The 13,681-nt window shown below is 34.8% G+C and overlaps 1 protein-coding gene across 11 annotated transcripts in view; it reads left to right on the forward strand.

Moving 5' to 3' along the window:
* ADGRL2 (adhesion G protein-coupled receptor L2) overlaps nt 1–13,681 on the forward strand; it is a 337,601-nt gene that overhangs the window by 274,382 nt on the left and 49,538 nt on the right. For all 11 annotated transcript variants that reach the window (XM_055403213.2, XM_055403214.2, XM_055403212.2 and 8 more), the window contains 2 exons: nt 125–234; nt 6,220–7,020. In XM_055403213.2, the coding sequence (XP_055259188.1) occupies nt 125–234; nt 6,220–7,020 (911 nt within the window). The remainder of the gene's footprint in view (nt 1–124; nt 235–6,219; nt 7,021–13,681) is intronic.

The raw sequence follows: 13,681 nt of genomic DNA on the forward strand, positions 1-13,681 counted from the left end.
GAATTTTTAAAAGTTATGGTACTAGTTGCTTAAAGACCAAATGGATCAGCTCTCTATTATATTTTTTAGTAAGAATAAGCAAATACATTTTTGTTACACAAGTTTGATTTGTTTTGTTTTCCAGGTGCAACAATCGAACACAGTGTATAGTAGTTACTGGGTCAGATGTATTTCCTGATCCATGTCCTGGAACATACAAATATCTTGAGGTCCAATATGAATGTGTCCCTTATAGTAAGTATGAAGTTCATATTTTTCACTTTCTACAGCATTTCTCGTTGATGCTGAAAGAGGACCCATGTGAAAGAAGCATATGTTTATGGCCTACAAAACTATTATGCATGCAGAGCACTAACAGACTTGGGCCTCCAATTAGCTTCATGAAGTGTGGAAGGAAGCCATAGTGTGAAGCTGGCCAAGTGTCTGTCTGTGTTCTTAAGTGTTTGGCTTTTAAGGCTAGTGTTTTTCCAGAAAACAAACTTGAATTAGCTATTCAATAGGGCTGATAGAAATCTGTACTTTTGCCCAATACCAGTTGCTGACAAATTGGTTTGGCTCACAGTTTTCTAAAGAAGGAATTGACTTCAGTTTTAATAGTAAGCTACTTGAATGGCTACCTGCTGTTGTGGTAACTTTAATGCCTGGTAAAAGCTACCACTGCAGTTAACTGAGGCAAGTGCTTTCCTTTTTGTCCCTTGTTCTTAAGGGAACAGTCCTTTACCAGATTTAGTGATAAAATCTTAACAACAAAAAAATAGATGTAACAAGTATGTAACACATACTTTTAATTTCTCAATGTCCATTTTTAGTAATATTCTTTAGCAGGATATTTAAAATTTAATTGGAAACTTCATAAGTAGGCTTCAGCTAATAGTGTAATTTTGTGCAGTTTTCCTCCTAACCTCAGAATTCATACTTAGAAATTATATTCTGCATTTTCAGTAGGAAAAAGCACTTTAGACGATTAAAAAGATTAAATATATTTTGTTTGGTATTGTTCTTATCACCTTTACTTTTTAAATTAAAAAAAAAATGTGTCATGTCACCTTAGTTCATAGGCATTTGAATTAAGAATTCTTTAGCAGAAATTTTATTGATATGCTTTAGGAGGATGTCCCTCCTTAAAAAAACGATGGACTCAAAGCTAACAGTGAAATTGCTTTTTCCAGAACCTTAAAAACTAGATCATTAGTTCTGATAGATTTCTATGCTTAAACTATCTATATTTTCTGAAAACAAAGGGCCAATTTTAGATAACTATACTGTGTCCAATATGGTAGTGATACATTTTACACATCCCGTGAAGGCGCTGTCTCTCTTCTCTGCCCGCAGTTTTGATAAATTGCCTTTGTGTGGGGAATCAGTTAAAGGCCAAACACAGATTATCTTTTCTTTTCATTCCTGCTCTGTGTTCCTGTGTTACCGTGAAATGGATGCTTTTTATGTTTTCAGTGTTTTCTATACCATTTGTAGGACTGGAAGCCTACTGAGTGCACTGATCTTTATATCCTTTCTCCTGTGTGTAGTGTTGGTGGCTCACATAATCATTCTCCTGTGCCACTAGAGGAACATTGTATTCTTTGGAGCTAACCAAAATTTTGTTCCGTAAAGTCACTTTCGCGTGAATTTAGCATGGTCTCTGTCCTCAAGTTAGAAAAGGAACACAGCATCCATTCCCACACAGTGGAATCAGTCAGAGCTGCCAAGAATTGTCTCTCTGGAGCCAGTTCCTGTAACCTAGTCTATAGATCAAGAACAGTGTTAAGAAAATATTATTTTCAGACTTTTAAGTTATTTCTTGTGCTTTTTAAGAAAGGAAAGTGTGGATATCTTCTGGAACATCTAACTTTCAAAATTTTACTTTTTCAGTTCTCCAGAAGTGTTGTACATTGTGCACCAAACTTGCAAATAGCTATTCTCAAGAGAAGTATTTGTTCTTTTTAGTGTTTGTCCTTTAAAAAAAAAAAGACAGTAATCAATTTGCTGTTACCTTTCTAGATACTTGCACGAAGCAGAAATAAGTCTATGGCTTTGTAGAAACTACTCCTTGCTAAAGAATAGAAGTAATTATACTTCCTATATACCGTACAGTGGTGACACACTATAAATTCCAGGACTTTCACTGTCAATGATCTTTTTAGATAGTTTTGATCTTATTTTGGGTCTGTATCTTCTCAATCTCTTTTCCCCATTTTCCTCTCCTTTTTTTTCTTCATGCTTCTGTCTGTTATAATCATCTCACACTTGCTTTTATTTTAATCTCCTAGCTTTCACTTTTTCCTTGTTTTAATAGTGTTTTAGTATGTTGTAATGTTTGCATACTCCTTTACCCTTTGCTTAGTTTATAAAAACTGTCACCATCAAATAGCATTTATTATGTGTCTGTTATCACCTGGCTTTATGCCACTGTCTATCCAGAGCAAAACCTCAGGAACATATCCATCCCAAACTATTTTCTCTTAGTTTAAAAACAAAAATTCAGAAATTTTCCATGATCTCTGAAAATTTTGTAATAAATTTATGCAACAGAGTCCATTATACATGCTATAGTTTGTTTTACTTTGTATGTTTATAGACAGACACATGTATTATATTTGATTAGTAATTGAATGAATATGTGTTTAAAACAAGTCATAAGGATCCTATAGGATAAAGGAGAATAATCAAATCAGAATTTCCATGTCCTATAGGCACGATTTGGTTTTGATTTTTGAACCCTCTTATTTCAAATTATCATTAAGTTTTTAAAATTATACCATAAATTTAGCTATGTTTTATTTGGTGAGCAAAAAACCTTTTACTATTGATGTGTCATTATTAATGAATAAACATAAAATTATTCAGAATGAAATAGTGTGTCACTTCGGATACAGAGTATGTAGGTTTTGTTTGGGTTGATTTCTTGTCTTCAAAACTATGTTGTCCACTGATGTTAGTGAGTCGTATGTTTATGTTTGTTCTATAGCATAGTAAATGTATTATTATGAATTAATTCATACAGTCTCTTAAGACAAGTTACAGTATATATTTGTGATAAAAATACTAATTTCATTAATTTTATTGTATTTTTCTGGGTTGATGAAATTTTGACTAATTTGACAGAGCTATATATCCTTTAGGTTGCCATTAAAAATCATAATGTGAGGTCTTTTGTTTTAAATATCCATATTTTATGTACTTTATCAATCATCAAAAGTTTTAATTTATTTTTACTTTTACATTTGAATGTTATTTCTCAGTTTTCATTAAAATTGTAGATTTTATGTATAATATATATACATTTTATTTTTTATATAAATGATACCAATTAAATTATAAATGAAGTCTTACCTATTTAATATTTTACATAGTAACTGCACTGTTGATTTAGTGTATCAAGTAATAAAACTAACTCAGCCATTTTCAGTTAATGGAAAACAAAATATACTTTCTACATCCTTTATTGAGCTCATTTTAATTTCTGTTTCAAATGCATAGCATATTTTAAAATTTATTATTTCCATTCTTTGCATTTAATTGATTTATTTGAGTAAAATTATCCTTTCCTAAAAGGAAAGAATATAGCTATATATGGAGTTAGTCTGAGCAGACTCACCACTAATGATTTCTTTTATCCTTATTTTCCCACCACGCCCCTTCCATAATTGATTCTAAGCAGGTATAATATTGCTCTTCACCTAGCAGTAATTTTAGGACTAGTGGTTAATAAAGAAAAGAATTGTTCCACTTCAGTAACACTGAAGTTCATTTTTACTGGATGTAGTCAGATTTACTCATTAATAAAGAAAGTATGTTTCCTGAAAGTGGTTAAATAGACCAAGTTGGATTGGGGCAGGGTCTCTTAATGTGGAAGGTTTCCTATGACAAAACTCATTTTTCCCTAAGGTATTTCAGGAGGTCAGTATTTAATCTTGATGAATTATTGCAATTTAAGAAAAATTAATCAAGCTAAGGCATCTTAATGAAATGTGCAACTACAGTATCTTTGAGTAATCCATTTGGAGTTATAGTATCGGCACACCCTAATGCATTTTAATAAGGGAAGAGGGGGAATCACAGACATTAATCTGATCACTTTATGAAATTCAGGCAACATACTTCAAAGCCAACATACAATCTAAAATAATATTTTATAGTTTATAATTACTTAAATATTGTTTACCAGCAAGGATATTCTGTAGCACACTTCCTAACTGCATAATCTATTTCTTTAAATATCTTGAAGGGAGGATTTTTTTCTCCTGTAACTACTAATCAGGTTTGTTTTATGAAAGCATTTACCTTTCATGGGGTCTGTGGAAATCAAGGTATTTGCTTTGAATGCTCAGTATGATTGTTGCATGCTAGCTTGCTTTTGTGTAAATTGATGATGTTAGACAATGTCATAATAAGCTAACCATAATTCTTTCTTCCTTTTTCTCCTTGCCTACTGTGCTTGCTTTTTCCTTGTATGTATTTTGCTTACTTTTTTTAAAAATAGATTTGTATTACAAGTTTGGGAAATGTGATGTAGAGAATTTAATGAGAATTTTATAATATAAAGTAAATATATGTGTAAATAAGTAAAGTTACTAATTATATTGGAGGAAAAGTATATTATCTTACCCCATCCTTCAATATAACTATTGGGATAAAGGGGGAGGCTTATATATTCTTGAAAAGGAGGCTAATATTTTGTAGTTAAGATGGTTTTTTCTAGAAGCAGAAAATTTAATAGAAAAAATTGAAACATACTGAGCTGCATAATTATGTATTTCTTCTTACATACGTACCTTTGAAAATGTAAAAATATCAGTATTCATTACATTTGACCTGAGCTTCAAAATTGAATTGCCATTTTATAAAATATATCCTTGTTGTTATGTTGACCTAATTTTAGTCAGCTTAATAATGAGTTCACATGATAAGATAAATGGAAATAACACACCTATGCATGCAGTTGTGTCTGTCGCATACCTTTTTAAAGTAAAACTTAGTAAGAATGCTGAGTGACTTTGGAAAGGCAAGAGTCTGTATACCACACATTAGTGAAGAGTTTCATTATTTATTCAGGTACACTAAGTGAAACAACATGCCAACATATTTGTATTGCCTCCTTAATATACTAAAATGATTGATCCATGTTCTTTTATGTAACTTTAGTATCTTTCTCCTGCTAGGTTTTCCTGTTGTGTGTTTCTCTTTATCCAAAGTAGTGCAGCTCTTATTCTTCCTATATTTAGCATCTATTACGAATTCAGTCTTAGACTAATAGTCAATTTATTTTAATCTTTTTTCTTTTTTCCTTGCACTTTTTTTTTTTCTTCCGATGCTTAAAATAGAAGTGGAGCAAAAAGGTAAATAACGTATACAGTTTGAACCCCAGCTCCTTGTTATGTGCCTTATGGATGTTACCTCCTCCTTTCCCTTCCCCCACAACATTCCTGACTTAAAATACAATCAGCAGGATCTCATAAATGCACCTCATAAAGAAGTCGACTGTTTACATTGAAATTATATGACTGCTAAATCTGGTGATGGGGTAAAATTTCTGAAGTCGGCGAGGGGGAGCTGTCCTTTCTCTGTTTCTTTTCACCCTTTACCTCTTTTTCTGACACCCTTGGATATTTTATTATTAAAGTGTCATCTTGCCTGGCTTCCAGAACCCTCTCCATAGCATGCCATGGTTACAGGGTCTCCTGGTCGTTTCATCACTGCTTTCCTTCTATTTACTTTTCTCTGCTTCTAATTGCATTTTCTGAATATTTATGTTCCTTCAACTGAAGTACTTTGGTTTTCAGTCTAACTTCCGTAGAAGTTCTAAATAAGCCTTCACACTGGACTTTTTGTTTTATTTGCTTTATTTTGGTGTTTTGCTTTTGGGGGTTATAAGTGGGCTAAGGGAGGGAGGGTACAAAGTTTGGTCTAAAAGTACTTTGTTCACTTCTATGCACAAAGCACAAAGTTTTAAAGCATAAAGAACTGTAAGATAAAACACATAGCAAAAGTATAATTATGAATGATTTTAAACTTTGGTTTGTATTTGTGAAAATAAACTTGTGCATTGATTATGGCAACTTGAGGAAAGAAAGGTAGTATTTGTCTTAAGTATAAATTTTGGTAAAATTAAATGTTAATAAGGTGAATTTTTCTTTTTTGATGTATAATCATTGAAACTTATGCTTGCTTGTATAATCTTTTAACTTTGCTTAATTCTTGTTTTTTCTCTGTGAATATTAGTTTTTGTGTGCCCTGGGACCTTGAAAGCAATTGTGGACTCACCATGTATATATGAAGCTGAACAAAAGGCAGGTGCTTGGTGCAAGGACCCTCTTCAGGCTGCAGATAAAATTTATTTCATGCCCTGGACTCCCTATCGTACTGATACTTTAATAGAATATGCATCTTTAGAAGATTTCCAAAACAGTCGCCAAACAACAACCTATAAACTTCCAAATCGAGTAGATGGTACTGGATTTGTGGTATATGATGGTGCTGTCTTCTTTAACAAAGAAAGAACAAGGAATATTGTGAAATTTGACTTGAGGACTAGAATTAAGAGTGGAGAGGCCATAATTAACTATGCTAACTATCATGATACTTCACCATATAGATGGGGAGGAAAAACTGATATTGACCTAGCAGTTGATGAAAATGGCTTATGGGTCATTTATGCCACTGAGCAGAACAATGGAATGATAGTTATTAGCCAACTGAATCCATACACTCTTCGATTTGAAGCAACGTGGGAGACTGTGTATGACAAACGAGCTGCCTCAAATGCTTTTATGATCTGTGGAGTCCTTTATGTGGTCAGGTCAGTTTATCAAGACAATGAGAGTGAAACAGGCAAGAATGCAATTGATTATATTTACAATACCCGATTAAACCGAGGAGAATATGTAGATGTTCCCTTTCCCAACCAGTACCAGTATATTGCTGCAGTGGATTACAATCCAAGAGATAACCAACTCTATGTGTGGAACAATAACTTCATTTTACGATACTCTCTGGAGTTTGGTCCACCTGATCCTGCCCAAGGTAAGAATTTTACTTGCTAATGCTTATATCTTTTTTAAACAGTTTATTTTTAAGACTTAATTTATCCCTCTTTATTTTCTTCCCCTTTTCATAGTTAAAGGGCAAGTGATAATATTGTGGCATTTCAAATTGTCATATAGTGTGTACATTTTAGCCTTATTTTGGTCCATTTTCTTTTTTGAATTTTCATTTAAATGTTAGTTTCAAAAAATTGCCACATCCTTCATCAGTTTAGATTACCATTGCTAAAAATGTATTGCCAACTACAAGCCTGTTAGCTTTGTGTGTTTTTTCCTACCTGACTTCTGAATTGATTATAATCTGTGTGCAGACCTCCTAACTTCTTGGCGCCAGTGGTTAAAGGAAATGTGTGTTAGGAAGTCCCAGGAGACTTGCTAGGCTTGATGTACAGTGCCAGACATCAGCGTTCTGAAGTTTTGGTGTCTGCTGTCTCTAGATCCTCATGTAAAATTACACGTTTTTATTTCCTAATAAATTTGTGATGGTATTAAGTCAATATTTCTGGACCTTAACTGTTACACATGGACTAAGCACTAGATGATCCCAAGTATTGCTTTATGAAGACAGTTCTGCTAGCATTTTAAAAATTTGTGTTCTCTTTAGTATCTTTATAAAGGAGCGTTGCTTTATAAATCTTTGGAAATATATTTTAGTTTGTCAAGTTACTTCAGTTCTGCAGTAAACAAGGTTTGAGGGTAAATTAACCTTTGAATTTTCATTAAAATAAGATTACCTCATACTCATGATAAAAGAATGATCTCTTAATATATTATGGAGTTTGCCTAATTATGTCTTTTCTAGTTGAACAATAATATTTGTGTTTAAAAGATCTGAATTATTTTTTCAATTTTCTGAGTTAATTGAAATTTTCACATTATTGAGTTACTTCAGAATTGTAGGAACCAGAATGTTCTTTGGAGTAACTAAATCAATCTCTTCAACAAGGTGGAACAGGAATTAATATCTTTTTCCTCTGTTAAAGCAGTAAACAACCACATGCTTAAACATAGCTACATATACATATACATATTTTAAGGAATAATGTAACTTATTAAGTCAGTTAGTAAGTAAGTGACTTAGTAAATCACTAAGTCCTAAATATTGTCATAGGGTTAGGACCACAAAAGCATGAGCCTTTGTAGTTGAGTTTCTAATTTGAGTAATAGAATATGAAATGTGTGATTTTTCCTCATACCATAAGGGCAATAATAACATGCCTTAGTGCTGTGCTATGCTGTGCTTAGTCACTCAGTCATGTATGACTCTTTGTGACCCCATGGACTGTAGCCCGCCAGGCTCCTCTGTCTATGGCGACTCTCCAGGTAAGAATACTGGAGTGGGTTGCCATGCCCTCTTCCAGGGAATCTTCTCAACCCAGGGATCACACACCCAGGTCTCCCGCACGGCAGGCAGATTATCGACTGAGCCACGCGTGCAAGCCCTCTTTTTCTTTAATTCATGTATATCTATAGTTTGTTGGCTTAAAATTGTAGTAGTGTACCATTGATAAACTGTTAACAATGAAATCTTCCATTGGGTCATGAAAATCTTTATTGATATTATCTTTTTTTTTTGCTATTGCTATTGTTATTGCTAAGTCACTTCAGTCGTATCCGACTCTGTGTGACCCCATAGACGGCAGCCCACCAGGCTCCCCCGTCCCTGGGATTCTCCAGGCAAGAACACTGGAGTGGGTTGCCATTTCCTTCTCCAATATTATCTTAGTATCCTTTATTTTTAAATTCAGACATATCTTTTTTTCTTGAGGCGAGCATTTTGGGATAGTTCCTATGTCTCAGTTGTTTTCCTAAAAGTTAGTACCATGCTTTTCTCTTATCCTATAGTTTTGTAATAGGCAAAGTTCAGTAATTGACAGAACTTGACATTGTAAAAGGGTCTTCCCTGGTAGCTGAGTCGGTAAAGAGTTTGCCTGCAATGCAGGAGTCCTGGGTTCAATCCCCGAATCTGGAAGATCTCCTGGAGAAGGAAATGGCAACCCACAATAGTATTCTTGCCTGGAGAATATGTATTAATCTTTTTTTGTAACCTGTATTGCCCTCACAGTTGTTAAATGTTTCTTGGGTAACAGTAAATCTCTTCCCCTCCATTAGGAAAAAAAAGTTAAAAAAATTTTTTTTAATGCTGATTATTAAATAGGGCTTCCCTGGTGGCTCAGAGGTTAAAGCGTCTGCCTCCAATGCGGGAGACCCAGGTTCGATCCCTGGGTCGGGAAGATCCCCTGGAGAAGGAAATGGTAACCCACTCCAGTATTCTTGCCTGGAGAATCCCATGGACGGAGAAGCCTGGTAGGCTACAGTCCACGGGGTCGCAAAGAGTCGGACACGACTGAGCGACGGAACGAACGATAATTAAATAACTCCTACTAAAGTTGAGTACAGGTTGATTGATTTCAACAAGGAATCATTGCCCACCTCCTTGTGGGCATTATCCTTAAAAGTATCCTTAAAATGTTTTCAAATAAGAAAAAGCTGATAATAATTAACAAGTTCTTAATAAATACTGGCATAGTAAATTGAACCAGTCTGACTGTTTGTTGAGGTTTTCATGGGTACCTATTAATATATATGTTTATTAGCAATAATGTCAGTGTTTCTAGGTCTCTGTACTTAAATGATATATAATAGAATACTTCATGGAATACAAGATGAGTAATAATGTCACTTTCCACATGTGGCATATGTTCTAGTAAATAATTTGACCCATTTCAGATGAAGGAATCTTTGTTAATTTGGGTGCTTTTTGGAAAAAGCAGTTACTAGCTTTGAAAATGAGAAACTTTGCCATATATGGTAGCTTTATTCCTACAGCAGTGTTGTGTTATCCAAAATAGCCATTCTTATATATTCTCAGAAGGTGAAAGTCCATACTGACTTCTTATTAAACCCTTAGTGGTAAAAAATTGTATCTGACCTAAATTTTTCTTGCTGATGTTTGAAGCATATTCTCTTATTTGCTTGCTCTTTATAACTTATCTTCAAATGTTTTTAGAGAGACTCCTGCCTCGCTTGTCCAGGATGTGTGCTGATATCTAACTGCATGTAAATTGGGCCTTGCAGAACTATTCTGGCCCATACATTTAGGTCAAACCAGTAAGCCACAGGCAGCATGTCTGTGTACTGGCTTTGCTATCATGTATGTAGCCAAGATATATATTGTGTTGTAAAATGGATAATTTTAATTATGGACTGTTTCACACTGTATTAGCTGCAGTATTTTTCCCTATTTATAAATCATGGCTTCTATTCCTAACAGCACAAGTATGTTATTACTTTGCCTTCATAATGCTTTCAATTACATATTCCTGTTTCCTTTAAATTTTTAGCTTCCTGTGTTCTTTACTTAGTTAATTTGCTCCATTATTCTAAACTAGGTCTATTTTTTCTCATTTGCTTTCTTCCTCTATAATGTTGGCTTAGGAAAAAAAAAGCTATTTCAGTCATACATTAACTCTTTTCTATGTCTTAATCTGAATTGATTTATACTTACTTAATCTGTAATAATGATGGCGTGATCACTGACCTAGAGCCAGACATCTTGGAATGTGAAGTCAAGTGGGCCTTAGAAAGCATCACTATGAACAAAGCTAGTGGAAGTGATGGAATTCCAGTTGAGCTATTTCAAATCCTGAAAGATGATGCTGTGAAAGTGCTGCACTCAATATGCCAGCAAATTTGGAAAACTCAGCAGTGGCCACAGGACTGGAAAAGGTCAGTCTTCATTCCAATCCCAAAGAAAGGCAATGCCAAAGAATGCTCAGACTACCGCACAATTGCACTTATCTCACACGCTAGTAAAGTCATGCTCAAAATTCTCCAAGCCAGGCTTCAGCAATATATGAACCATGAACTTCCAGATGTTCAAACTGGTTTAGAAAAGGCAGAGGCACCAGAGATCAAATTGCCAACATCCGCTGGATCATGGAGAAAGCAAGAGAGTTCCAGAAAAAACATCTATTTCTGATTCATTGACTATGCCAAAGCCTTTGTGTGGATCACAATAAACTGTGGAAAATTCTGAAAGAGACGGGAATACCAGCCCACCTGACCTGCCTCTTGAGAAACCTGTATGTAGGTCAGGAAGCAACGTTAGAACTGGACATGGAACAACAATCTGGTTCCAAATAGGAAAAGGAGTATGTCAAGGTTGTATATTGCCAACCTGCTTATTTAACTTCTATGCAGAGTACATCATGAGGAACGCTGGGCTGGAAGAAGCACAAGCTGGAATCAAGATTGCTGGGAGAAATATCAATAACCTCAGATATGCAGATGACACCACCCTAATGGCAGAGAGTGAAGAGGAACTCAAAAGCCTCTTGATGAAAGTGAAAGAGGAGAGTGAAAAGGTTGGCTTGAAGCTCAACATTCAGAAAACAAAGATCATGGCCTCTGGTCCCATCACTTCATGGGCAATAGATGGGGAAACAGTGGAAACAGTGTCAGACTATTTTTTTGGGCTCCAAAATCACTGTGGATGCTGATTGCAGCCATGAAATTAAAGGACGCTTACTCCTTGGAAAGAAAGTTGTGACCAACCTAGATAGTATATAAAAAGCAGAGACATTACTTTGCCAACCAAGGTCCGTCTAGTCAAGGTTATGGTTTTTCCAGTGGTCATGTATGGATGTGAGAGTTGGACTGTGAAGAAAGCTGATCGCCGAAGAATTGATGCTTTTGAACTGTGGTGTTGGAGAAGACTCTTGAGAGTCCCTTGGACTGCAAGGAGATCCAACCAGTTCATTCTAAAGGAGATCAGTCCTGGGTGTTCATTGGAGGTACTGATGCTAAAGCTGAAACTCCAATACTTTGGCCACTTCATGTGAAGAGTTTACTCACTGGAAAAGACTGATGCTGGGAAAGATTGGGGGCGGGAGGAGAAGGGGACGACAGAGAGTGAGATGGCTGGATGGCATCACCAACTCGATGGACATGAGTTTGAGTGAACTCCGGGAGTTGGTGATGGACAGGGAGGCCTGGCGTGCTGTGATTCATGGGGTCGCTAATGGTTGGACATGACTGAGCGACTGACCTGAATCTGTCTGCAGATTTGATATCCCAAACATTATTGGAAAATAGTCTTGAGTTCTGATGGTTTCTGAGTATCTGACTTAAAGTAATAATGAAGCATGGCAAACAACATGAGGGGAATTTATTTAAGAGAGCCAGTTAGATTTATTATTTAAGACGTGTTTAACATAGAATACTTATTTCTTAAAACATCTTCCTGCTGATAATGAATGGTAATTAAAAGATGATTTGTGTTTTTAGATATTGATAAGGGTAAATTTAATAAATCTTCAGTTTTTGTCTTACTAGACTATATTCTCACTCTAGCTAGTGTTTATTCAGTGAATAATGGATGAATTTGGGGATTTGGAAGAGGGAAATAGCTACCCTCTCATTTATCATAAATACATATTAACCTTAAAATGTTTTCACATAGGAAAAAGCTGATAATAATTAACAAGTTCTTAATAAATACTGGCATAGTAAATTGAACCAGTCTGACTGTGTTTGTTGAGGTTTTCATGGGTACCTATTAATATATATGTTTATTAGAATTAATGTCAGTGTTTCTAGGTCTCTGTACGTAAACGATATATGGTAGGTAGAATGCTAAGTCATTTAATCTGTGTGTTGATATGGCACCTGTTAACTCTGGGAAGGCTGTGTACAGTAGGGTTTAGATTTACAATATAATTCTATTGTGATTTGTCATGTTTCCTGTAACCATTTATAGGACGTTCTTGAATTTTGAGCCTTTTGCCACAAACATTTCATTGTGAAACTTTTTATTATGAGTGTTTTAGTACCTTATATTCCCACATTTTTTTCTTCTTTTAGAGATTTACACAGAGCACAGTGTCAGTTAAGTGCTCCAAAATAAGGACATATTGCTTGTGGGGTGCCATACTTTCTCAGAGTCTATGAAAATCTTCTGTCTAGAAAATTAAGATCCTAACATTTAAGAGCATATGGACAAGTGACCTTGAACAAACTGCTTAACCTCCTCCAATGCTTAGTTTTCTGTTCTGTAAAAGAAAGATAATCATAGTGCCTACTTCATGGGGTTGTGGTAAGGATTAAATAAGATGATCTGATGATCCATGAGTGATGATTAGCACAGCATCTGGTACATAAATGCTGAGTAAATGTAAGCTTTTATCATCATGGGGTGCCCTGTTGTGACCTGTCTTCATCTAAGGAAAGAAACATTAATTTTTATAAATACCTCCTCATCTCTAGCTTCAGTATTAGAAAATTGCTTTTCTTGAAGTTCTTAAATCTTGTCCTTGCACAGTTTTGTAGTTGTCCTCCTAAAGGGTTCAATTTTGCCACTAAAAGTTGATGTTTATTTTCATGATACCCCAATATTTCATTGATTCACAAATGAAGACTGTGTTGCTTAAAGAAGTTTAACTTCTTTTAATGAACAAAAGATAAAAGATATGAAAATGTTATCGTCAGTGACACGTGGAAATGGGCTACAGAATATTTCAGGAAGTTTTGTGCATTTAATAGAGGTCATTTTATTACCTACCTTCACTCATTTATTTGATTCTTTACTGATGCTTAGCGAACAGATCACTAATTGTATATTGTTAATACATATTTCAATC

The sequence above is a fragment of the Moschus berezovskii genome, chromosome 4 (genome assembly GCF_049115385.1).
Source record: "Moschus berezovskii isolate FMDL1 chromosome 4, NW_MosBer_1.0, whole genome shotgun sequence".
NCBI classification, from domain to species: Eukaryota; Metazoa; Chordata; class Mammalia; order Artiodactyla; family Moschidae; genus Moschus; species Moschus berezovskii.